The sequence below is a fragment of the Salvelinus sp. IW2-2015 genome, linkage group LG36, assembly GCF_002910315.2.
Source record: "Salvelinus sp. IW2-2015 linkage group LG36, ASM291031v2, whole genome shotgun sequence".
In the NCBI taxonomy this organism is placed as follows: Eukaryota; Metazoa; Chordata; class Actinopteri; order Salmoniformes; family Salmonidae; genus Salvelinus; species Salvelinus sp. IW2-2015.
The window spans coordinates 14,096,933-14,120,423 of record NC_036875.1 but is presented as its reverse complement, the minus strand read 5'-3'; the positions used below and the strand labels follow the sequence as shown (position 1 = coordinate 14,120,423).

At 41.2% G+C, this 23,491-nt stretch overlaps 2 protein-coding genes across 4 annotated transcripts in view; both read right to left on the bottom strand.

The window, feature by feature from the left end:
* The window catches only part of LOC111959546 (interleukin-10 receptor subunit beta-like), a 28,547-nt gene extending 13,929 nt beyond the window's left edge, over positions 1–14,618 (bottom strand). For both annotated transcript variants that reach the window (XM_070437564.1, XM_023981182.2), the window contains exons 1-5: positions 14,417–14,618; positions 13,606–13,729; positions 8,307–8,479; positions 7,921–8,075; positions 6,925–7,072 (exon numbers count right to left, since the gene is read on the bottom strand). In XM_070437564.1, coding sequence (XP_070293665.1) covers positions 6,925–7,072; positions 7,921–8,075; positions 8,307–8,479; positions 13,606–13,729; positions 14,417–14,480 — 664 coding nt within the window. In that variant the 5' untranslated portion in view covers positions 14,481–14,618. The remainder of the gene's footprint in view (positions 1–6,924; positions 7,073–7,920; positions 8,076–8,306; positions 8,480–13,605; positions 13,730–14,416) is intronic.
* Positions 14,619–14,747: 129 nt separating this feature from the next.
* Positions 14,748–19,780, bottom strand: LOC111959819 (interferon alpha/beta receptor 2). 2 transcript variants are annotated; one of them, XM_023981620.2, is made up of 7 exons: positions 19,671–19,780; positions 19,076–19,199; positions 17,640–17,815; positions 17,222–17,385; positions 16,258–16,417; positions 15,969–16,084; positions 14,748–15,200 (listed from the first exon to the last, which is right to left on the bottom strand). In XM_023981620.2, the coding sequence occupies exons 1-7, from the start codon at positions 19,708–19,710 to the stop codon at positions 15,171–15,173; spliced, it is 810 nt and encodes a 269-aa protein (XP_023837388.1). In that variant the 5' UTR covers positions 19,711–19,780; the 3' UTR covers positions 14,748–15,170. The 2 variants fall into 2 exon arrangements, with proteins under 2 accessions (XP_023837388.1, XP_023837389.1); XM_023981621.3 differs by lacking the exons at positions 19,076–19,199; positions 19,671–19,780 and adding an exon at positions 17,897–18,181.
* Between the last annotated feature and the right edge of the window lie 3,711 nt (positions 19,781–23,491).

Genomic DNA, 23,491 nt, shown 5'->3' with positions numbered 1-23,491 from the left:
GATAAATCAATCAAAATTTTGACGTGTGACATCTACTTTAATCTCTTCTCTCCTTTGTCCTGCTTGTGGGTGATTGCATTAAACTACAGTCAGGACATTAATGATGCATCATAGAAAGGGGTAGGAAGGTTGTGGGTGTGTCCACTTTCTTCTTGTCATTGGTTGATACATACGTAGACAGCTGTGACCTCAGAGACTTCCTCAAAGGCACTTCCCTCTTTCCCACAGATGAAATTACCACTCTCTAAGATTTCAGCACCAACAGCCATAACCACAACCCTCTGTACACTGTACTCCGCAAGACCTACTTCATGTCGACTGCTCAGTTCTCGTTGTCTGACAAGTAGTATGGAGGTGCGGCTCAGAGTATGTTTCTTCATCCTATGCAATGCAATTGTTTTTTTATTCACCTGTTCAGAGAAATTTGTCATTGAAGTTGTTAGGTTTTACAAATCTTAAATGAAAAGCTGAAATATGTTCAACCCCTTTGTTATGCAAGCCTAAATATGTTCAGGAGTAAAAATAGTGCTTAACATGTCACAAAATAAGTTGCATGGATTCACTCTGTGTGTGTTAATAGTGTTCTCTGTACCCCACACATACAATTATCTGTAAGGTTCCTCGTCGAGGCAGTGGCTTTCAACACAGATTCAACCACGTCTACCAGGGTGGTTTACCGAATGACCTCAGAAAGAAGGCTGGGTAGATATTTAATATCCCTTTCATCTTGGTGAAGTTATTCATTACACTTTGATGGTGTATAATAAATACACCCAGTCCACTACAAAGATAAAGGCGTCCTTCCTAACTCAGTTGCCGGAGAGGAGTGAAACCGCTCAGGGATTCACCAAGAAAACTGAGGATGGGTCAACAATATTGTAATTTACCCTAAAATACTAACCTAAATGACAGAGTGAAAAGAAGTAAGCAAATATTCCGAAACATGTATCCTGTTTTGCAAAAAGGCACTAAAGTAAAATGTGGCAAAGAAATTAACTGTATGTCCTCGGGGGCTCCAGAGTGGTGTTAGTGGTTCTAAGGCACTGCATCTCAGTGCAGAGGCATCACTACAGTCCTGGTTCGAATCCAGGCTGTATCACAACCGACCTTGATTGGGAGTCCCATAGGATAGGACGGGCACAATTGGCCCAGGCTGTCATTGTTCTTAACTGACTGCCTAGTTAAATAAAGTTAAATAAATACAATAATATATAAAAGTGTTATGTTGGGGCAAATCAAAAACATTACTGAGTAACATTCTTCATATTTTCAAGCATGGTGGTTATGGTATGCTTGTCATCTGCAAGGACTAGAGAGATTTTGGGGATAAAAAGAAACATGATACATCTAATAAGCACAGGCAAAGTCCTAGAGCATGTGGTCGCCGACTGGTCGATCTTCAAGGCATTCCTAGTCGATCACCAAATATTTCTGTAGAAAAGCCAACGAACGATAAAGGCTTGCGCTCCTTTTTTAAAATTGTGTTGAGTTGTTGCCGGTAGGTGCACTTGATTCAAAAGTCCTGCGCACCGGATAAGCAAAGTGTTCCCATGAGACAAACTACGCCTACCCGGCGGACCGGCAAATCTGTGACTAAATGGAGTGCACTACTGAGCTGCCCAATCGGATAAGCTCAAATTACCGTGGGCTACAGAGCCTTCCATGACCCTGGCCACAGAACAAGTTTAATAGGCTACTAGCCTGCGTAAGATTTTAATAACTTTAAAACCATGACCACAGAGGGTCATGTTAAGGAATACAGCAAAGAGCTGCTGTTTTGATGAGTGAGTTCGTGTTTAAGTTTATATTCAGCACTGTCCACTGTTTTATTCAACACTATTACAAAACGTGCTTCTCCGTACTTCCGCTCGGGCTGCAGCTGCAATGAATGATAAGCCAAGTATTAAAAGCCCTGCGTTTTATTATTATTAGCTGCTCGTCGTGTCGATTTTAATATTAAGGAATATTTAACTTTCTCTGGTCATAGGAACAACATTAATTTGTGCATGAGGCAGATGCGGTGCGCCTCAAGTCTCGTCATCAGGTGATGTCTGTGTCCTCTCTCTGGTCAGTCTCAGCGGAGGAAGAGGAAGAAGAGAGCAGAGACCGTGAGAGGCGGTTGGGAAAGATAGTTTTCGAACGGTCACAAAAGTCAGAAACTCGGGCGTCTTTCTAGAGCTCGACTTTTCGACCTGAAGATCACTGACGTCGTGATTTGACCTTGTTGAACATCAGATGCAGGTACCATCAGTCCAGTAAAATAAATACGCTAATGTTCAATTCATGGCTCCACAGTGCCTCACAAGTGCTAAACCAACTGCTCTATTTGTTATCAAAGCTCGAGTTTTGAAATATAACATGTCTGATTAACAATATTGGCAGGCCAATCATATAGCCAATATGCTGTGATAATGTATTAGGCCTACTTCCCAAACCTCATTCCTACAAAACTGTTTGTGTGAGGTTAATGTAATAAAAAACATCTGAGCAGTAGATAGATCTCAGCTTGCTTTTTGACTGCGAAAGTGATCTTGACTCAGAAAAGGTTGGTGACTGCTGTCCTAGAAGAAAACCTGGTTCAGTCTGCTTTCCAACAGACACTGGGAGACAAATTCAACCTTTCAGTGGGACAATAACCTAAAACAAGTCCAAATATACACTGTATTTGCTTACCAAGATGTTCCTTAGTGGCTTAGTCAGAGACACCTTCCAGTCCATGGCAAACTTGAAAATGGCTGTCTAGCAAATGACCAACAACCAACTTGACAGGCTTGAAGAATAAACAAGTTATAATAATGTGTTGTAATCGCTGCCAAAGTTTATTCTAACATGTATTGACTTAGGGGTGTGAATACTTATGTAAATTAGATATTTCCGTATTTAATTTATCAAATACATTTGCACACAAAAAATACATATTTCAACTTTGTCATTATCGGGTATTGTAATACATTTTGAATACTCACACTGGAAATCAGATGTTAGGTACTGTAACACAACAAAATAGGAATAAGTCCAGGGTATGAGTACTTTCTGAAGGCATTTACTAGTACCATTTACTTGCATTGGATTTGTGCCACAAATGCTAAAAAGTTAGCATTTGAAACAGTAGCCAGGTAAAGAAAACCAAAGCATGGGTTGCTGTCACACCTTGTCCATAAACTGCCTAAAGGGTAAGAACCCAATATGTCATTTTATTTATTTGGGCGATCTATCCATTAACATTGAGGGGGGCGGGGTGTGTATATATGTATCTATTTTTAATCATCTAGTAGCAGGAACAGCAACATCTAGTGGTCAGAACCTGTAATATCAGGATGTAGGATTAGGACATTTCTCAGAAAGAAAACATTTAATACAATAAATTCACTGCATTGGATGAAGAAACAATACTCAGAGCTGCAACTGTGTACTTTTTTTGTGCCTGGTTTGGTTGAGGGTCTGTCGGTGGCTGTTGACCATTTCTTTGTATTTCCCCATGTCTTACTCATTGTTAGAAAAAAAGTTTTGGCCAAATTGGATGTTAGGTACTGTATTTATTGGATATTGTATGAACGTTGAAAATACGTCATTGATAGACGTTGGCCAAATCAAAGCTGGTCCAGACCGAACAAAATCTGAACCAAACATAGACTTCTATGATTGGTTCAGATTTGGACCGGACCAAAAACCAATGTCTGTGGAAATCAAGGCTGAGTCTGGACCTCACCAAAAATAGACGTCCAAAAGGCATCTGCATCGGTCCGTGCTGACTGAGGTGTAGCCTGTTGCCTGAAAGCTAATTTATGAATGGCCATTTATGTGGTAAGCCTTCCGTTTGTAAACACAAAAAAGGCGTCCGGACAGGACCAAAAAAGACGTCGGCTCGGGCTTACTGGGGGTGTAGCCTACCATGTCGGGCAATGGAATTTTATGAATACCCATCCATGTGGTGGGCCCACCGTTTGTAAAAACAGGCCGTTGCCTTTTTGTCCTGATTCCTGTGACTAATCAATTTGGCTATTTAAGCTCTGAATATCAGCTTGCAACTTTGAGGAGTTATCGTGAGCCTATTTGCAATGTGTTTTACACAGCGGGAAATGCAGAAGTAAATATATTTTTCCGCTATGATCAGCTTGTCAAAAATGGTCAGATACAAACTTGAAACCACTGATCATGACAATAGGGTGAAACTCCTCGACAACAGTTGTGATTGTCCATTCCATATCGTTCATTTACTTTGACCTGTACTGTTTTTAGGATATGTCGTTTGTTAACATGCAGCGCATTTTTTTATTTGATTGGACACCATTTAGGTTATGCTATTTGATCGAGTAACGTACATGTAAAAAGAGTCTGTCTCATTAAAATACATTATCTTCAAGCTTGTAGGCTAAAGATAAGGGCAGCATACTCTTTCTATCACATCCTATATCTGCTACATGATTTATGTTAGATAATTGTTTTGACTGAACGCTGGTGGAGATGTTGCAGAGATGCGTCTGCTCCAACGGCACCCTGAGAGGCACGCTGGGAAATGGACAAGCAAAATAATTTGCACAACCTGCCTTGATAAAGTGGCACTGATTATCACAGGGCGCATCAGCACTCATCTAAAAAGCCATATGCCACTGGTTGAGAGAAAATTATCATTGTTTTTGGCAGAATTATGTAAGGTTTATGTGTTGTTGTTGGTGCGTCTTGGTCAGTTTAGCTCCGAAAATGCCGCCTCGTCAATCTGCCGCCATAGGCTAATCCTGCCACCTAATCCTGCCTAATGCAGCATCCAACCGTGCTGGTATAATATTTCTAACTGCAATAACTTTATCATGTTTTGATTCAGGGGCTTTGGTCAGCAGCTATGAGGTTGTATGTTGGAACACCAACAGCCCAAAGCTGTGAACTTCACCAGTCATCTACACAAATTTGGAGTATACATTTCCAAGTGAGGGCAGAACGAGACGGGGACACATCTCGCTGGATGAAGACTGAGGCGTTTGTCATGGATGAACACAGTGAGTTTATACCCATCTCCGTAACCAGCTTTGACAGATGTTCAGGGTATGAAAGTGTATTAACATGCACTGTTCAACCAAGAGGTTGGGTGAATCCTGGAGCCTGACAGAATTGCCTCTTTAAATAGACTAAGTCTATGGTTATCAGCTAGCTAGTGTAATTTCTTTAACCCTCTTCATCTGAGAGGTGTTCACTTCCTCTAAGGTCACATGTCCTTTCAAATGTCTCTCTCTACAGCCCACACTAGGCCCTCCCGGTGTGACGCTCGTCTCCAGTGGGGGCTGACATTGAAGTGAGCATCAACGACCCATTGCTCAGGATCTCTGAGTTCAAAGACGTATACAACCACGCAAAATTTAACATCTCCTACTGGAAAGAGGGTCAGGAGGAGAAGGTATGGTGACCATTTTACTTCTTCTATTTTTTCACCAAGGGATCTGATAATGTTAAAACAAAGGAAAACAGACTGGTCGCCGGATCTTTTCACATCTGGTGGTTTAACAAGCAGTACTTCATAGTAACGGGAGCCTATAAGGAGTATGAGGTACAGGTTTAAGCAGATTGCGAATTATACGTGACATGTTTATGGATCTAATAGTAAAGACGTGTCATTTAACATTCAAAATAGTTTTATTACCTTTTTAATTGTTCCATGACACCAGTCATGATGTTTTCATCTTATTGTCAAACAAATCACTTTGAAAAAGTAGACTACTTGTGCATGCTCGTCCACTCCAAAATAGTTCCAGCATCCAAACAGTGCACTGTGGCGCTTGCGCCATTTGATGAATGGAAAGAGACATCTGTTACAAAACACCCAACAGTTTAATGACAATCGGCGATTATCATTGGGTCTACACTCTTGTAGCCTGAATTAATTGATGCGTCTTGCTGACTGTCCCAGCATGACAAGTGCAGACACGTGGGTGTTTTATTATTTATTTTTTTGCCTTGACACAGGTGGGGTTGTTCGTTTTAATTTGGAGTAAACTTATTTTAATATTTACCACTGTGGCAGTACATATGTCATTTTAACAAATAAAATAATGGTAAAGATTAGCATTACTTAGAGCATTACCCCCTCCCAAAAAAAACAAGTTTCACTTTGTTGCTTTTTAGGGGGAACCTTCTGGTTTAGGGTCAGAGCACAAAAACGACTTATCCATCTGCCAATGGTAACTGTTATGACTGTGGGTGGGATAATCTGATGGCGCTGTCGATCCTCACTACTTCTCTATCACCCCTCAGACCAAAACTACGAAATATCACCCCACTGCGTAAAGTGGTTCTTGGCGCTGGAGCCATGGACCAGGTACTGTGTTCAGGCCTGGGTGTACACCCAGAGGTTCTCCAAACACAGCCAGCCCAGCAATGTTACGTGTGTGAGAGCACCGCTAAGGGTGAAGCCCATGCTCTCCTCTCTTTCCGCCTCTCTCTCTCTCTTCCTCCCGTTCATCGGTTAAACACAAATGATTAGGATTTGATTAGATTGCTGCTTTCAGTGCTTCTTCCAAGTACAAGTCCCCCTGCTCAACTAAATCCTTCCTCCCTGGTGTCCTTTTTCCAACTCCAACCACTCCTCAGGCAATGACAGGCCTTGGGTGGTAGCCCTGGTGATACTGACCTGTATTTCCATGTAAAGTTAAACATACTTTGACAAACAAGATAGTAAAAACTGTAGATTGCATGTTTCCCAAGAGATTTTCAATGTCACCAGGGCTACCACCCAAGGCCTGTCATTGCCTGAGGAGTGGTTGGAGTTGGAAAAAGGACACCAGGGAGGAAGGATTTAGTTGAGCAGGGGGGACTTGTACTTGGAGAAGCACTGAAAGCAGCAATCTAATCAAATCCTAATCATTTGTGTTTAACCGATGAACGGGAGGAAGAGAGAGAGAGAGGCGGAAAGAGAGCGAGAGACATGGGGCTCACCCTTAGCGGTGCTCTCACACGTAACATTGCTGGGCTGGCTGTGTTTGGAGAACCTCTGGGTGTACACCCAGGCCTGAACACAGTACCTGGTCCATGGCTCCAGCGCCAAGACCACTTTACGCAGTGGGGTGATATTCGTAGTTTTGGTCTGAGGGGGTGATAGAGAAGTAGTGAGGATCGACAGCGCCATCAGATTATCCCACCCACAGTCATAACAGTTACCATTGGCAGATGGATAAGTCGTTTTTGTGCTCTGACCCTAAACCCAGAAGGTTCCCCCTAAAAGCAACAAAGTGAAACTTGTTTTTTTGGGAGGGGGGTAATGCTCTAAGTAATGCTAATTTTACCATTATTTTATTTGTTTAAAATGACATATGTACTGCCACAGTGGTAAATATTAAAATAAGTTTACTCCAAATTAAAACGAACAACCCCACCTGTGTCAAGGCAAAAAATAAATAATAAAACACCCACGTGTCTGCACTTGTCATGCTGGGACAGTCAGCAAGACGCATCAATTAATTCAGGCTACAAGAGTGTAGACCCAATGATAATCGCCGATTGTCATTAAACTGTTGGGTGTTTTGTAACAGATGTCTCTTTCCATTCATCAAATGGCGCAAGCGCACAGTGCACTGTTTGGATGCTGGAACTATTTTGGAGTGGACGRGCATGCACAAGTAGTCTACTTTTTCAAGTGATTTGTTTGACAATAAGATGAAAACATCATGACTGGTGTTCATGMCAAATTAAAAAGGTAATAAAACTATTTTGAATGTTAAATGACACGTCTTTACTATTAGATCCATAAACATGTCACGGTATAATTCGCAATCTGCTTAAACCTGTACCTCATACTCCTTATAGGCTCCCGTTACTATGAAGTACTGCTTGTTAACCACCAGATGTGAAAGATCCGGCGACAGTCTGTTTTCCTTTGTTTTAACATTATCAGATCCCTTGGTGAAAAAATAGAAAGTAAAATGGTCACCATACCTTCTCCTCCTGACCCTCTTTCCAGWAGGWGATGTTAAAYTTTGCGTGGTTGTATACGTCTTTGAACTCAGAGATCCTGAGCACYGGGTCGTTGATGCTCACTTCAATGTCAGCCCCACTGGAGACGAGCGTCACACCGGGAGGGCCTAGTGTGGCTGTAGAGAGAGACATTTGAAAGGAAGTGACCTAGAGGAAGTGAACACCTCTTAGATGAAGAGGGTTAAAGAAATTACACTAGCTAGCTGATAACCATAGACTAGTCTATTAAAGAGGCAATTCTGTCAGGCTCCAGGATTCACCCAACCTCTGGTTGAAGAGTGCATGTTAATACACTTTCATACCCTGAACATCTGTCAAAGCTGTTACGGAGATGGGTATAAACTCACTGTGTTCATCCATGACAAACTGCACGCTGGTCTTCATCCAGCGAGATGTGTCCCCCTCTCGTTCTGCCCTCACTTGGAAAAAGTACACTCCAAATTTGTGTAGATGACTGGTGAAGTCACAGCTTTGGGCTGTTGTGTTCCAACATACAACCTCATAGCTGCTGACCAAGCCCCTGAATCAAAACATGGCATAATAGTTATTGCAGTAGAATATTATTACCAGCACGGTTGGATGCTCATTAGGCAGGATTAGGTGGCAGGATTAGCCTATGGCGGCAGATTGACGAGGGCGGCATTTTCGGAGCTAAACTGACCAAGACGCACCAACAACAACACATAAAACCTTACATAATTCTGCCCAAAAACAATGATAATTTCTCTCAACCAGTGGCATATGGCCTTTTTAGATGAGTGCTGATGCCGCCCTGTGATAATCAGTGCCCACTTTATCAAAGGCAGGTGTGCAAATTATTTTGCTTGTCCATTCCCAGCGTGCCTCTCCAGGGTGCCGTTGGAGAGACGCATCTCTGCAACACTCCACCAGCGTTCAGTCAAAACAATTATCTAACATAAATCATGTAGCAGATATAGGATGTGATAGAAAGAGTATGCTGCCTTATCTTTAGCCTACAAGCTTGAGATAATGTATTTAATGAGACAGACTCTTTTTACATGTACGTTACTCCGATCAAATAGCATAACCTAAATGGTGTCCAATCAAATAAAAAATGCGCTGTCATGTTAACAAACGACATATCCTAAAAACAGTACAGGTCAAAGTAAAATGAACGATATGGAATGGACAATCACAACTGTTGTCGAGGAGTTTCACCCTATTGTCATGATCAGTGGTTTCAAGTTTGTATCTGACCATTTTTGACAAGCTGATCATAGCGGAAAAAATATATTTACTTCTGCATTTCCCGCTGTGTAAAACACATTGCAAATAGGCTCACGATAACTCCTCATAAAGTTGTATAGCTGATATTCAGAGCTTAAATAGCCAAATTGATTAGTCACAGGAATCAGGACAAAAAGGCAACGGCCTGTTTTACAAACGGTGGGCCCACCACATGGATGGGTATTCATAAAATTCCATTGCCCGACATGGTAGGCTACACCCCAGTAAGCACGAGCCGACGTCTTTTTTTGGTCCTGTCCGGACGCCTTTTTTGGTGTTTTACAAACGGAAGGCTTACCACATAAATGGCCATTCATAAATTAGATTTCAGGCAACAGGCTACACCTCAGTCAGCACGGACCGATGCAGATGCCTTTTGGACGTCTATTTTTGGTGARGTCCAGATCRGCCTTGATTTCCACAGACATTGGTTTTTGGTCCGGTCCAAATCTGAACCAATCATAGAAGTCTATGTTTGGTTCAGATTTTGTTCGGTCTGGACCAGCTTTGATTTGGCCCAGACGTCTATAAATGACGTATTTTCAACGTTCATACAATATCCAATAAATACAGTACCTAACATCCAATTTGGGCCAAACTTTTTTTCTAACAATGAGTAAGACATGGGGAATACAAAGAAATGGTCAACAGCCACCGACAGACCCTCAACCAAACCAGGCACAAAAAAAGTACACAGTTGCAGCTCTGAGTATTGTTTCTTCATCCAATGCAGTGAATTTATTGTTATTAAATGTTTTTCTTTCTGAGAAATGTCCTATCCTACATCCTGATATTACCAGGTTCTGACCACTAGATGTTGCTGTTCCTGCTACTAGATGATTAAAAATAGATACATATATACACACCCCGCCCCCCTCAATGTTAATGGGATAGATCGCCCAAATAAATAAAATGACATATTGGGTTCCTTACCCTTTAGGCAGTTTATGGACAAGGTGTGACAGCAACCCATGCTTTGGTTTTCTTTACCTGGCTACTGTTTCAAATGCTAACTTTTTAGCATTTGTGGCACAAATCCAATGCAAGTAAATGGTACMTAGTAAATGCCTTCAGAAAGTACTCATACCCTGGACTTATTCCATATTTTGTTGTGTTACAGTACCTAACATCTGATTTCCCAGTGTGAGTATTCAAAATGTATTACAATACCCGATAATGACAAAGTKRAAATATGTATTTTTTTGTGTGCAAATGTATTGATAAATTAAATACGGAAATATCTAATTTACATAAGTATTCACACCCCTAAGTCAATACATGTTAGAATAAACTTTGGCAGCGATTACAACACATTATTATAACTTGTTTATTCTTCAAGCCCTGTCAAGTTGGTTGTTGGTCATTGCTAGACAGCCATTTTCAAGTCTTGCCATGGACTGGAAGGTGTCTCTGACTAAGCCACTAAGGAACATCTTGGTAAGCAAATACAGTGTATATTTGGACTTGTTTTAGGTTATTGTCCCACTGAAATGTGAATTTGTCTCCCAGTGTCTGTTGGAAAGCAGACTGAACCAGGTTTTCTTCTAGGACAGCAGTCACCAACCTTTTCTGAGTCAAGATCACTTTCGCAGTCAAAAAGCAAGCTGAGATCTATCTACTGCTCAGATGTTTTTTTATTTACATTAACCTCACACAAACAGTTTTGTAGGAATGAGGTTTGGGAAGTAGGCCTAATACATTATCACAGCATATTGGCTATATGATTGGCCTGCCAATATTGTTAATCAGACCATGTTATATTTCAAAACTCGAGCTTTGATAACAAAATAGAGCAGTTGGTTTAGCACTTGTGAGGCACTGTGGAGCATGAATTGAACATTAGCGTATTTATTTTACTGGACTGATGGTACCTGCATCTGATGTTCAACAAGGTCAAATCACGACGTCAGTGATCTTCAGGTCGAAAAGTCGGAGCTCTAGAAAGACGCCCGAGTTTCTGACTTTGATGACCGTTCGAAACTATCTTTCCCAACCGCCTCTCACGGTCTCTGCTCTCTTCTTCCTTTCCTCCGCTGAGACTGACCAGAGAGAGGGGACACAGACATCCACCTGATGACGAGACTTGAGGCGCACCGCATCTGCCTCATGCACAAATTAATGTTGTTCCTATGACCAGAGAAAGTTAAATATTCCTTAATATTAAAATCGACACGACGAGCAGCTAATAATAATAAAACGCAGGGCTTTTAATACTTGGCTATTCATTCATTGCAGCTGCAGCCCGAGCGGAAGTACGGAGAAGCACGTTTTGTAATAGTGTTGAATAAAACAGTGACAGTGCTGAATATAAACTTAAACACGAACTCACTCATCAAAACAGCAGCTCTTTGCTGTATTCCTTAACATGACCCTCTGTGGTCATGGTTTTAAAAGTTATTAMATCTTACGCAGGCTAGTAGCCTATTAAACTTGTCTGTGGCCAGGGTCATGGAAGCTCTGTAGCCACGGTAATTTGAGCTATCCGATTGGGCAGCTCAGTAGGTGCACTCCATTTAGTCACAGATTTGCCGGTCCGCCGGGTAGGCGTAGTTTGTCTCATGGGAACACTTTGCTTATCCGGTGCGCAGGACTTTTGAATCAAGTGCACCTACCGGCAACAACTCAACAATTTTTAAAAAGGAGCGCAAGCCTTTATCGTTCGTTGGCTTTTCTACAGAAATATTTGGTGATCGACTAGGAATGCCTTGAAGATCGACCAGTCGATCGTGATCGACCAGTCGGCGACCACTGCTCTAGGACTTTGCCTGTGCTTATAGATGTATCATGTTTCTTTTTATCCCCAAAATCTCTCTAGTCCTTGCAGATGACAAGCATACCCATAACCACCATGCTTGAAAATATGAAGAATGTTACTCAGTAATGTTTTTGATTTGCCSCAAACATAACACTTTATATATATTTGTATTTATTTAACCTTTATTTAACTAGGCAAGTCAGTTAAGAACAATGACAGCCTGGGCCAATTGTGCGCCGTCCTATCCTATGGGACTCCCAATCAAGGTCGGTTGTGATACAGYCTGGATTCGAACCAGGGACTGTAGTGATGCCTCTTGCACTGAGATGCAGTGCCTTAGACCACTACACCACTCTGGAGCCCCCGAGGACATACAGTTAATTTCTTTGCCACATTTTACTTTAGTGCCTTTTTGCAAACAGGATACATGTTTCGGAATATTTGCTTACTTCTTTTCACTCTGTCATTTAGGTTAGTATTTTAGGGTAATTACAATATTGTTGACCCATCCTCAGTTTTCTTGGTGAAATCCCTGAGCGGTTTCACTCCTCTCCGGCAACTGAGTTAGGAAGGACGCCTTTATCTTTGTAGTGACTGGGTGTATTGATACACCATCCAAAGTGTAATGAATAACTTCACCAAGATGAAAGGGATATTAAATATCTACTTTTTTTCATTTTTACCCATCTACCCAGCTTTCTTTCTGAGGTCATGGTAAACCACCCTGGTAGACGTGGTTGAATCTGTGTTTGAAAGCCACTGCTCGACTGAGGAACCTTACAGATAATTGTATGTGTGGGGTACAGAGAACACTATTAACACACACAGAGTGAATCCATGCAACTTATTTTGTGACATGTTAAGCAYATTTTTACTCCTGAACATATTTAGGCTTGCCATAACAAAGGGGTTGAACATATTTCAGCTTTTCATTTAATTTGTAAAAACCTAACAACTTCAATGACAAATTTCTCTGAACAGGTGAATAAAAAAACAATTGCATTGCATAGGATGAAGAAACAATACTCTGAGCCGCACCTCCATACTACTTGTCAGACATAGAGAACTGATACCATATACTCATTGTTGGTGTGGGGGGTCTGTGGGGGTCCAGGGGGGCTTTGACAATTTCTTTGGAATCCTCATTGTTAGAAAAATGTGTGCCAACTCAGGTGTTAGGTCCTATTTTTATTGAATATGAATCCTATCAATTAAAATAGCCAATTAGCTTAATTTCTCAGAGATTATATTATATTTCAACAAAATGATGTTGCAGGAATGCCAATCTTAGCTGTTTCTAATAGATTGTGGGGCCAAAATCCTCTTTCATGTGCTTTTTGAGGTGGAAGTGAAATAGGAGTGAAATAGTTGCACCCATTTCTTAGAGATATACTGACTGTGTTTGTGTCAGTGTGAGCAATAATGTATGAGAAAAGTAGGAACGTGTGTAGGTACAAAGAGCACGCCAGAGTGTGAGCATGCCTGTGTATGACACATTGAGAGTCTACTGGTAAAGTCGACTTGAAGGTGTGTCAGTTCTACCCTTTCCCAGCACCCACAGGAGGACGTTCCTCATATTTCAATGTGTCACCCTCACTTAGCTCCATTGTGTTGTTTTTCATATTACCACGGTCTCCACTCACCTGTACCCTGCTCTGTAGGTTATGTTTTCTGCGCGGTTCTGAGGTGCATCCCACTCCAACACTAATCCCATGTTGACAGAGTTAATCCTGATGTTACTGGGACTTGGAAGTTCAGCTAACACTGCTGTAAAGCACCGAGATATACATTTGAACATACTGACAATATACTGTACACCAGTGGTTCCCAACCAGGGGTAGTAGGAACCCTGAGGGTATTCGACCCATCAACAGACTCATGAGACCATAGGCTTACTAGTAAAATTTAGATGAGGGGGCACATCAAGGGTACTCCGGGCAGAGCAAAATTCAGTTGGTGGTACAGTAACCAAAAAAGGTTGGGATACTCTGCTGTACATCATGCAGCAGGTGTGGGGAAATAGTACTGTTTCAGGTCTTAGACTATTTTAAGAGGTACTAGAGAAATTAAGCCTGCTTCATAGAGATAAACACTCTTGAGCAAATCTGCCATTCAGCAAAGCTGATGGATAAAACCTTAGGCCTATGTGTATTTACATCATCAGTATGTAAATGTAACAGAGACCATTCCTGGTCGTTATAGAGAAGGAAGTAAACAAATATTTACAGCAATGACGACGACAAAATGTCAAGTGTTTCCATTCGTTCCCACAATTGCCAATACAATGGATTGAGGAATGTATGAGTGTTAAATAAATGTATAATAGACTGTGAAATTATAAAGGAATATCTACAAAAGGAGGTTTAAAACCTTCACCTACAAACATAGCCAATCGCTTGACAGCACGTTGGTTGGCTATGCCTTCTATGGTAAGACCAAGAGCAAAATACTGACCTGTATTTCCATGTAAAGTTAAACATACTTTGACAAACAAGATAGTAAAAACTGTAGATTGCATGTTTCCCAAGAGATTTTCAATGTAATCCAACGACACTCAAATGTTCTGTTGGCTATATTTTTCTTGTTGCTGCTCTCGAGAGTTTGTCTAGCCAACTTTCCGAATGGTCTGAGAATTGCGAGGTAAGCGTAACTACGCTACGCATGAATACTGAAGCTTACGTACGGTTCAAACGAAAAACATGACACGCACTGGGCATTTCCTAGCGTCGCTATATTCAGTGTCAATAAGAACGAATTGCAATAAAAAGTATTCAATTTCCTCCTTTTATTACAGGTCTATAATAAAACCTTAACTACTTGTTGAATATGACATAGTTCAATACATTTATAGAAAAATCGACATACATTTCACATTTTGTTTTTGCTTATGCCTTTTTTTTTTACATGTTATAATCAATCCCAAAGTAGCTTTATTCACAAGAAAATAATAATAGAACTTTGTCATGACTCAGACAGAAATATAAACCAATGTTTTCTTATACTCTTATCACTGGATAATTGTGGATTAAATATGTATTTGATCTCGAGGAGACCAACACCAGTCCATAGATTTCATCATCATCTTCTTCCTCGACATGTCTACTCCCCTGTGTATGGCCTGGGAGGGACAAAGTCATGGTGATGGGGGTCCAACCACAAGCAGGACTGCGAGCAGGTTGAAGGGGTCAGGCTAGGGATCTGTGGGCATCTAACCACCACCACAGAGAGGAACAGAGGACTGCAGGCAGAGAGAGTAGAGCCAAAATGGGTTGGGTGTTAAGCCATGGAAGAGGCAATATCAAAAGCATTATAATGATGTTGATGGTATTTCCCTTCCCCCTGAGTGAATAAATAACAATAATAATAATCTGTATTGAATTAAATTGGTGTCAGGCAAAGTTTCAGTAGCAAAATTATCTGTGTTCATATCCTGGTGTAAGCAGTTATGGTGTTGATGTGGTGTTAATTTGTGTTACTATGAACAGACTGTTAAAAAATACTGTTGTTCAAGCAGGGTGTCAAATTAATCAGTGTTACATAGTGTTGATTTTTCATTGTAACATTTCAAGTGTTGATTCAGGTGTGAAATTAACTCTGTAAGTGTTACATTAACACTCATTTGTGTAAAAGAACCCTAATGTTGGTGTTAATAACCAGTGTTAAACCAAAACCACAGCCATCATTATCATCTTTCCCAGCATGCCCTATTGCATGTGTTGATTAATTAATCTTATGCTTATATAAATAACATGCATTTTTGGAAGGTAATCCAATCTGTTATATGGATTTATTGCACCTGTTACTGAAATGCAAGATTCTTCAAAGGAGCCACCCTTTGCCTTGATGACAGCTTTGCAAACTCTTGGCATTCTCTCAACCAGTTTCACCTGGAATCATTTTCCAACAGTATTGAAGGAGTTCTCACGTATGCTGAGTTCTCAACACCTGCAGTGTTCAATTTACCAATTAAATTTTGCTGTGCAGTTGAATAAAGTGGCAATAGTACCAGTGTTTTGGGGAGAGGCTTGTGCATACAGAGCAGGCGACCACTGTAGACCACTATTCCACAGAGGAGCACCACCAGGAGGCTAAAGGCACACAGTACACTCAGAACCACAGGCACTGGGGGACAGACAGACACCAAGGGTTACGGACTATAATTGCTAACAGATGTAAACACTGATGTAAAATAATGTCCGTGCATGTTGTGTAAGACTGATTTACCTGTGCTGTATTGCTATGTTGTACTACACTGTGTGGTCTTTTAGCTGTGCTGTTAGGCCCTGGTACTGTACCTGTGTTGGCAGCAGTAGGGCTGGTGAAGGCACAGTGGGGCTCAGAGGGGACAGAGTGAGGATTAAAGCTTGTAGATGGGGTGACAGTCACGCAATACTCCGCCCCTGGCTCCAGGTAGCCAATCACAGTTTTCTCAGTGGAGGTGACCCACATGCTGAACTACAAAAAGGCAGAGACATTGTCACAATGTTTATATAATGTTTATAGACCCGTTTACCATGCTGTAATGCTTTGGATAAGTACTCCACATTGATCATTGACCATAACGGTCTAATTCATAGCCATGTGTGTAGCTATAATATCAATATCTCACTAAGATATTAGTCCTATGACTAATGATTTGTTCATTCATTGTTGTCTTGTATTTTATTCACAGTATCTGTACCGAATTGACAAATAACTGTGGGTTAGAGATAAGGAGATGAGATGACTGACAAAGAGATGAGGAGAAGAGACCCCTCCTCCTGAATCTGTGTAGGCGTACTTTTTCTCAGAGCAAGAGGCAGTTTCCTCGAACACAAACCAGACTGTGTGCTCCTGAGAGGAAGGTGTGGGCAAAAACCACACGTATCTACATCTGTAGTCATGAAAGATTAACAACCCTCAGAGAGGAAAAATGTGCATGATTAAATTCTTATATTAGACAGATACTGATCTGCTTTCTCATCAATGCCCTGATGTTATTCTCAGGTTCTATTCAAATATAACGGGTGTGGGTTTGACCACATTCTCAGAACTTGCTTTCTTTTCTTGGTATACGTCCTTTCACATATCTTTACACTGTAAAAAACAACAACCTCAAAATGATGTTGATAGGTCAAACCCAACGTGACAGGACAAGGTATCAGAATGAATGTAATATCAAAGCTGTAAGCAGATGTCAGCTAAAGAGATATGCTAAGAAATCCCCCCCCAACTTACCCCATTGGGGGTCACATTTTGAACGACCAAGTCAAGCCCTACCTGAGATCCATCCCTGGTCCGGCGCACCTTGCAGGTGAACTGCCTGTAGAGGAGCTGTGTGGGGGACAGGGAGCGCTGCAGGCCCCTGGATGTGGGGGGAGTTACCTGCAGGAGCAGACAGTTCCCACAGCCGGACACGGACACCACTGGAGGGCCCAGCAACGCTGCAACATCAGGGGTCAGAGGTTACAGTGAAGACTGAATGATTCTATACAGGTAAATCTATACAGGTAAATGATGTAACGAGGACCACTAGAATGGACAATATTTTTTCATTTCCTAATATAAAAAAAGAGTAGACCAACGTTTCACTCAAATACCATTCTCAACATGCATTTTGACTAGTGAGCCGCGGTATTCCAATGAAAAGAAAAGGGGACTGAAATGGAGGGGAAAAGGTACAGTAAAAGCATCTCACTGTCAGTCAAGGGGTAGAAGAGCGTAGAGAGGGACCAGTTGGACTTCTGAGTAGTGGTGATGGCTTGAACACGGGCTTTGTAATGATAGAAGGAATCCTTGAACGTGTTAGTGAGGTCACATGACTGGCTGGTCTTCAACCTAGCACAACCCTTCACGAGCTGCCATGAGTTCTTCCTGGAGGAGGGAGAGAGATATAAAGCAATTAGAGAGTTTCATTTCGCCAAATTTGAAATCATAATTTAAGATTTCCAAGACCTCTCTGATGAGAAGAGGCTACCCTTCCTGTAGGGGGAGGACGCAGAGAGCTGTGGGTTGGCAGCGCACCCCATTGCTGGACGTCAGGTAGCTGAGCGGTTAAGAGCCTTAGGCCAGTAATCAAAAGGTTGCTAGTTTGAATCCTCAGAGCCAACCAGGTGAAAAATCTGTCAATGTGCCCTTTTGCAAGGCACTTAACCCTAGTCGCTCTGGATAAGAGAGTCTGCTAATTGACTAAAATGTAACCAAAATGAGGGACAGTGTCTGACAAACCAACCTGCACATATCTTCAAGTTATTTATTTACTTACTGATTTTGTGACGACCCTCCCACTCTGTCTGCCGTGTTCTTTCTTTGTTCTTGTTTCCTTATTAGGATGCCGGTGGGCGGAGTTGGGAGGGTCGTCAGCTACATGGGAGACACCTGGGCCCGGTGTMTYCCAGGATAAATACACCACTTCCCCATTCATGGAGGAGACTCTCTCCATGCAGATACCTTAATAGATTTGGTTGTGTTTCTTGGTGGTTTTGTGGTTGTTTGTGTTAGCATCTTTCAACACCCTGCATTATCACATTCATGCATGCAAAATACTCACTTACACTACTGATTACTGATTACACACACCATTGTATATTATACTTAGTTACTTTATTTAATAAATATATATTTTGTTACTCCTTATCTCCACGTTGTCTCCTTTTTGTTACGGGCTTTGAGCCGGTTCGTGACAATTTCCATTTCTAATACAACTCCACGCTCCCACCCTTGATTATTGTTGTTAATGATTGTCCTGTTTGTGACAATCTTGACAATTTTTCATGATGTTGTTATTGATATTATTAATGAATCATTCAATTTCCAAAGTACATTTTGCCAAAATGTACATTTATGTCATGCCGAAAAAAAGCAAATAAAAATGAATTGAAATTGATTTGAGAGAGAAAAAGAGAGAGAAATAGAGGGGAGAAGCTAAGGAAATGCAACACTGATGATGATATCTACACTGCTCTACATTGCACAATTGCAGTGATTCAGTATTGGCCTTGACCAACTAACCAGACGAAACGAAAGCATTGGATCATCCTGGAAGACAACCTGAAAAGAAAGTGCTTCTTCAGCAGCTACGTATAAGGATAAGCTAAATGAAAGCATGGGACTGAAGTGTAAGTGTGAGCTGACCTGAGGCTCTGAACTGTGAAATATGTGTTGTCAGGAGTCCCTGGACCTGGCAGCCAGGTCAGAGTGTGCTCCAGGTTGAAGGAGACAATGGACACGTTGGTAGGGGCTGGGAGCATGGACACCACTGGAAGATACACACAGGCAGGCAGACAGACAGAGTGAGACCGTCACAAAAAACATCCAAAATGATTGACAGACACAGAACAGGACAGCCAGAGAGACATTTTAGCAGAGCAAAATATTAGTACCAGAGACAATGCAAACAAACACATCAAACATTTACAGAAATGTTTTTCTTCAAATAATAACAATGAAGATAAGATACTGTAGATAAGGGAAGCTGTGTGTCAATATACAGTACATTATACAGCCCTCCTTCAAGAGTTGCAACTTGCAAGAGGAACATCCTACATTAAATACTGCAGTCCTCACCAGAAAGTAAAATGCATGACCCAAACAATCAATAAATCAATTGAGGGGTTGGGAAAAATGCGGAAGCCAAATTTCGTTGAATGCATTCAGTTGTGTAACTGACTAGATATCGCCTTCCCCTTCATTTCCCCCCAGAGCCCCCCTTCAAAAAGACAGAGCCTACCCAGGGGTAGGTGCAGAAGCAGCAGGGTCCAAGGCCCCATCTTTCAGATTGGGTCAGGTCAGTCCAGTGGTAGCTGTGTAGGAAGGCAGGCCTGGCCCTGTGTCTCGGGGTTAGAGTGCAATGAGCTGGGGATAGGAGCTGCTGCTGTCATTATGTAAAGGTGTAAGTTTCATTTCCCCAGAAATCCCTCCCTGAGTTGTTCCCCCTAACTCACTCACACACCTTATAATATCCATGTGCCATGTTCTGTCACTCCCACACTCACTGGAATGCTGCATGCTAAAATGGGACGTACAACACTGGATTGAACAGTATTTTCTCTTTCTTTGCTGTCCATTTTAATGTAATATTTGTGTTTGTGAATGTTTGAAGTGTATGCTGTATTAGTTGTGTGTTTCTGTATGAGGTCAGTTTGAAGGAAGCTATACAGTATACATATTTCTGTCATGAACATCAAAGCTTGCTTATAACGTTATACTGAACAGAGTGCTGTCATCAGTTTATTAACTGTGTTTATAACATAAAACTACAAAAAAATGTTAAGATGCTATATACAAATATTTAATTTTATTAAGTAAATACAAATAAAAAAAGGATACAAAATGTCTTCAAAAGATTCATTACAAAATGTTTGTATTAGTCATTTGGCATTAACAAATATTACATTTCCTTTACCAATAAACAGAATATCTCAAAACAACATACATATAATATAAAATAATAACACATACATATAAAATAATACACACTTCAAAAGGACTATATTTTCCTGAATATGTAACAGTTTGGGGTGGCTGTCAAAAGGTTGCTGGATTGAAACCCCAAGCTGACAAGGTAAAAATCTGTCATTCTGCCCCTGAACAAGGCAGTTAACCCACTGTTCCCCGGTAGGCCGTCATTGTAAATAAGAATTAGTTCTTAACTGACTTGCCTAGATAAAAAAAAATGGATTGCAAGTTTTCTATGGTATGGCAAAAAGCAAGTAAAGGCTACTATATACTACATCGGCATAAAATAAAGTATGTTGACCATAAACTTGTGAATAAGTACAGAATACTGTATTGTATAGCTTGACCTATGATACCCTTGACGTTTGCCCATGAGCATCCCACAAACACATACGGTACACACACTGATCCCCACTTTAAAAATGTTAGGCACCAAAGAGAATTTCAGGAGTACCAGAAAGAGATATATATTTTTAAATATAATTTAGCACATCTCATGACAACTTGGATGGTAAATTACTGAGGATGATAGCAGACGATACTGCCACTCCTATTTGCCATTTCTTCAATCCAGGCCTACAGGAAAGTGTGTGCCCTCAGGCCTGGAGGAAAGTAAAAGTAATTTTGCTACCTAAGAATAGCAAAGCACCTTTTACTGGCTCAAACAGCAGTCCAATCAGCCTGTTACCAACCCTCAGTAAACTTTGGGGAAAAATGGTGTTTGACCCAATACAATGCTATTTCACAATAAACAGATTTTCAACAAGCTTATTCAACACTTACACAAATGACTCATGATTGGCTGAGAGAAATTGATATCAAAATTGTGGGAGCTGTTTTGTTAGACTTCAGTGTAGTTTTTGCCATAACCTGCTGCTGAAAAAACATGTGTTATAGCTTTACATCCCCTGCTATATTGTGGATCGGGAGTTACCTGTCTAACAGAACACAGAGGGTGCTCTTTAATTGAAGCCTTTCCAAAATAATCCACGTAGAGTCAGGCATTCCCTAGGGCAGCTGTCTAGGCACCTTACTTTTTTCAATCGTTACTAATGACCTGCCATTGGCTCTGAATAAAGCCTCTGTGTCTATGTATGCTGATGACTCTACACTATACACGTCAGCTACCACAGCAAGTGAAATCACTGCAACACTTCACAAAGAGCTGCAGTCAGTTACAGAATTGGTGGCAAGAAATAACTAAAAGCACTCTATTTGGGACAAATCATTCACTGAACCCTGAATCTCAACTAAATCTTCTAACGAATCATGTGGAAATTGAGCAAGTTGAGGAGACTAAACTGCTTGGAGTAACCCTGGATTGTAAACTGTCATGGTCAAAACATATTGATGCAACAGTCACTAAGATGGGGAGAGGTCTGTCCATAATAAAGCACTGCTCTACTTTCTTAACATCGCTATCAACAAGACAGGTCCTAGTTTTGTTGCACATGGACCACTGGCCAGTCGTGTGGTCAGGTGCCACAAAGAGGCTTAGATAAATTACGAATGGCCCAGAACAGGGCAGCACGGCTGGTCCTTAAATGTACACGGAGAGCTAACATTAACAATATGCATGTCAATCTTCCTGGCTCAAAGTAGAGGAGAGATCGACTTCATCACCACTACCGAGCTGTCTGTTTAAACTACTAGCACACAGCTCAGGCACCCATGCATACCCCACTAGCCATGCCAACAGAGGTCTCTTCAAAGTCCCCAAGTCCAGGACAGACTATGGGAGGCGTACAGTACTACATAGAGCCATGACTACTCTATTCCACACCAAGTAACTCATGCAAGCAGTAAAATCAAATTTAGAAAACAGATGAAAAATACACCTTAAACCGGGTGTACACTACACAACTTTCAAAATCCTAACATTGCTGAGCCTCTCACATTAAACAACCTTTTTTCCTGTAGTTATTTTTGTGTTGCCAACATAGTGGTGCGCACACTAAACGATGTGGCACAGACTGGGGTCACACACTGCAAGATTCTTCACTTGGTCGTTATGATTCTCGATACCATGACGTCTCACAAAAACAATGATGTGATTAGATTTAACGTACAGTAGCTACAATTAGCTGTGGCTCAAAGCAGCCTCAAATGTTTTCAGTAAGACATTCACGCTTGCCATACAGAGTTGATATATCTTGCCAACATTTTGAATTGAATAACATTGCTTGTGAACATACAAATCATTAAAATCCAGACGGAAAATATTTACACAAGAAGCAACCTAATATCACACAGTCAAACTGTTCAGTCATTTAGTAAGATCACCATTCTGCGATTCTCACCGTTAAACATGGCACGGTGTTTCAACATAACGGCTCTTTATGTCATCATTTATATCTGAGCAGTCAACGCCCAATTTCTTTTCAAAATGACACTTTTGCTTTTGGTTAAAGACAAGTACAAAAGCATACTGCCTCACGCAGGAAGCGGCGCAGGTCCTAATCCAGGCACTTGTCATCTCCCGTCTGGATTACTGCAACTCGCTGTTGGCTGGGCTCCCTGCCTGTGCCATTAAACCCCTACAAAACCTGGTGGGACATACAATTCAGTCCCATTCAAAATCCTATTTCCCTAACCCCTAACCCTAAACCTAACCCTAATCCTAACCCATACTCTTACCCTAACCCTAACCCTAACCCAAAAACCTAAACTTTATCCTAACCCTAAACCTAACCCTAGCTCCTAACCCTAACCCTACAACTAACCCTAGCTCCTAACCTTAATATTTAACTTAATTCTAACCCTAACACTAATTCTAACCTTAACCCTAAACCCCCTAGAAATAGCATTTGACCTTGTGGGGACTAACAAAATGTCCCCAGCTGGTCAACTTTTTGTTTGTTTACTATTCTTGTAGGACTTCTGGTCCCCACAAGAATAGTTAAACACGTAACCACACACACACACACACACACACACACACACACACACACACACACACACACACACACACACACACACACACACACACACACACACACACACACACACACACACACACACACACACACACACACACACACACACACACCACACACACACACACACAACACACACACAACACACAACAACACA

What these genes read in the sequence shown, in the direction of transcription:
- LOC111959819 (XM_023981620.2), bottom strand. Translation starts at nt 19,710, where the DNA reads ATGGGGCCTTGGACCCTGCTGCTTCTGCACCTACCCCTGG. An exon ending in TTCACAGTTCAGAGCCTCAG is followed by an intron (nt 17,816 to 19,075) that starts GTCAGCTCACAC and finishes TCCCTCCTCCAG; the next exon opens with GAAGAACTCATGGCAGCTCG. An exon ending in CTTCTACCCCTTGACTGACA is followed by an intron (nt 17,386 to 17,639) that starts GTGAGATGCTTT and finishes CTGATGTTGCAG; the next exon opens with CGTTGCTGGGCCCTCCAGTG.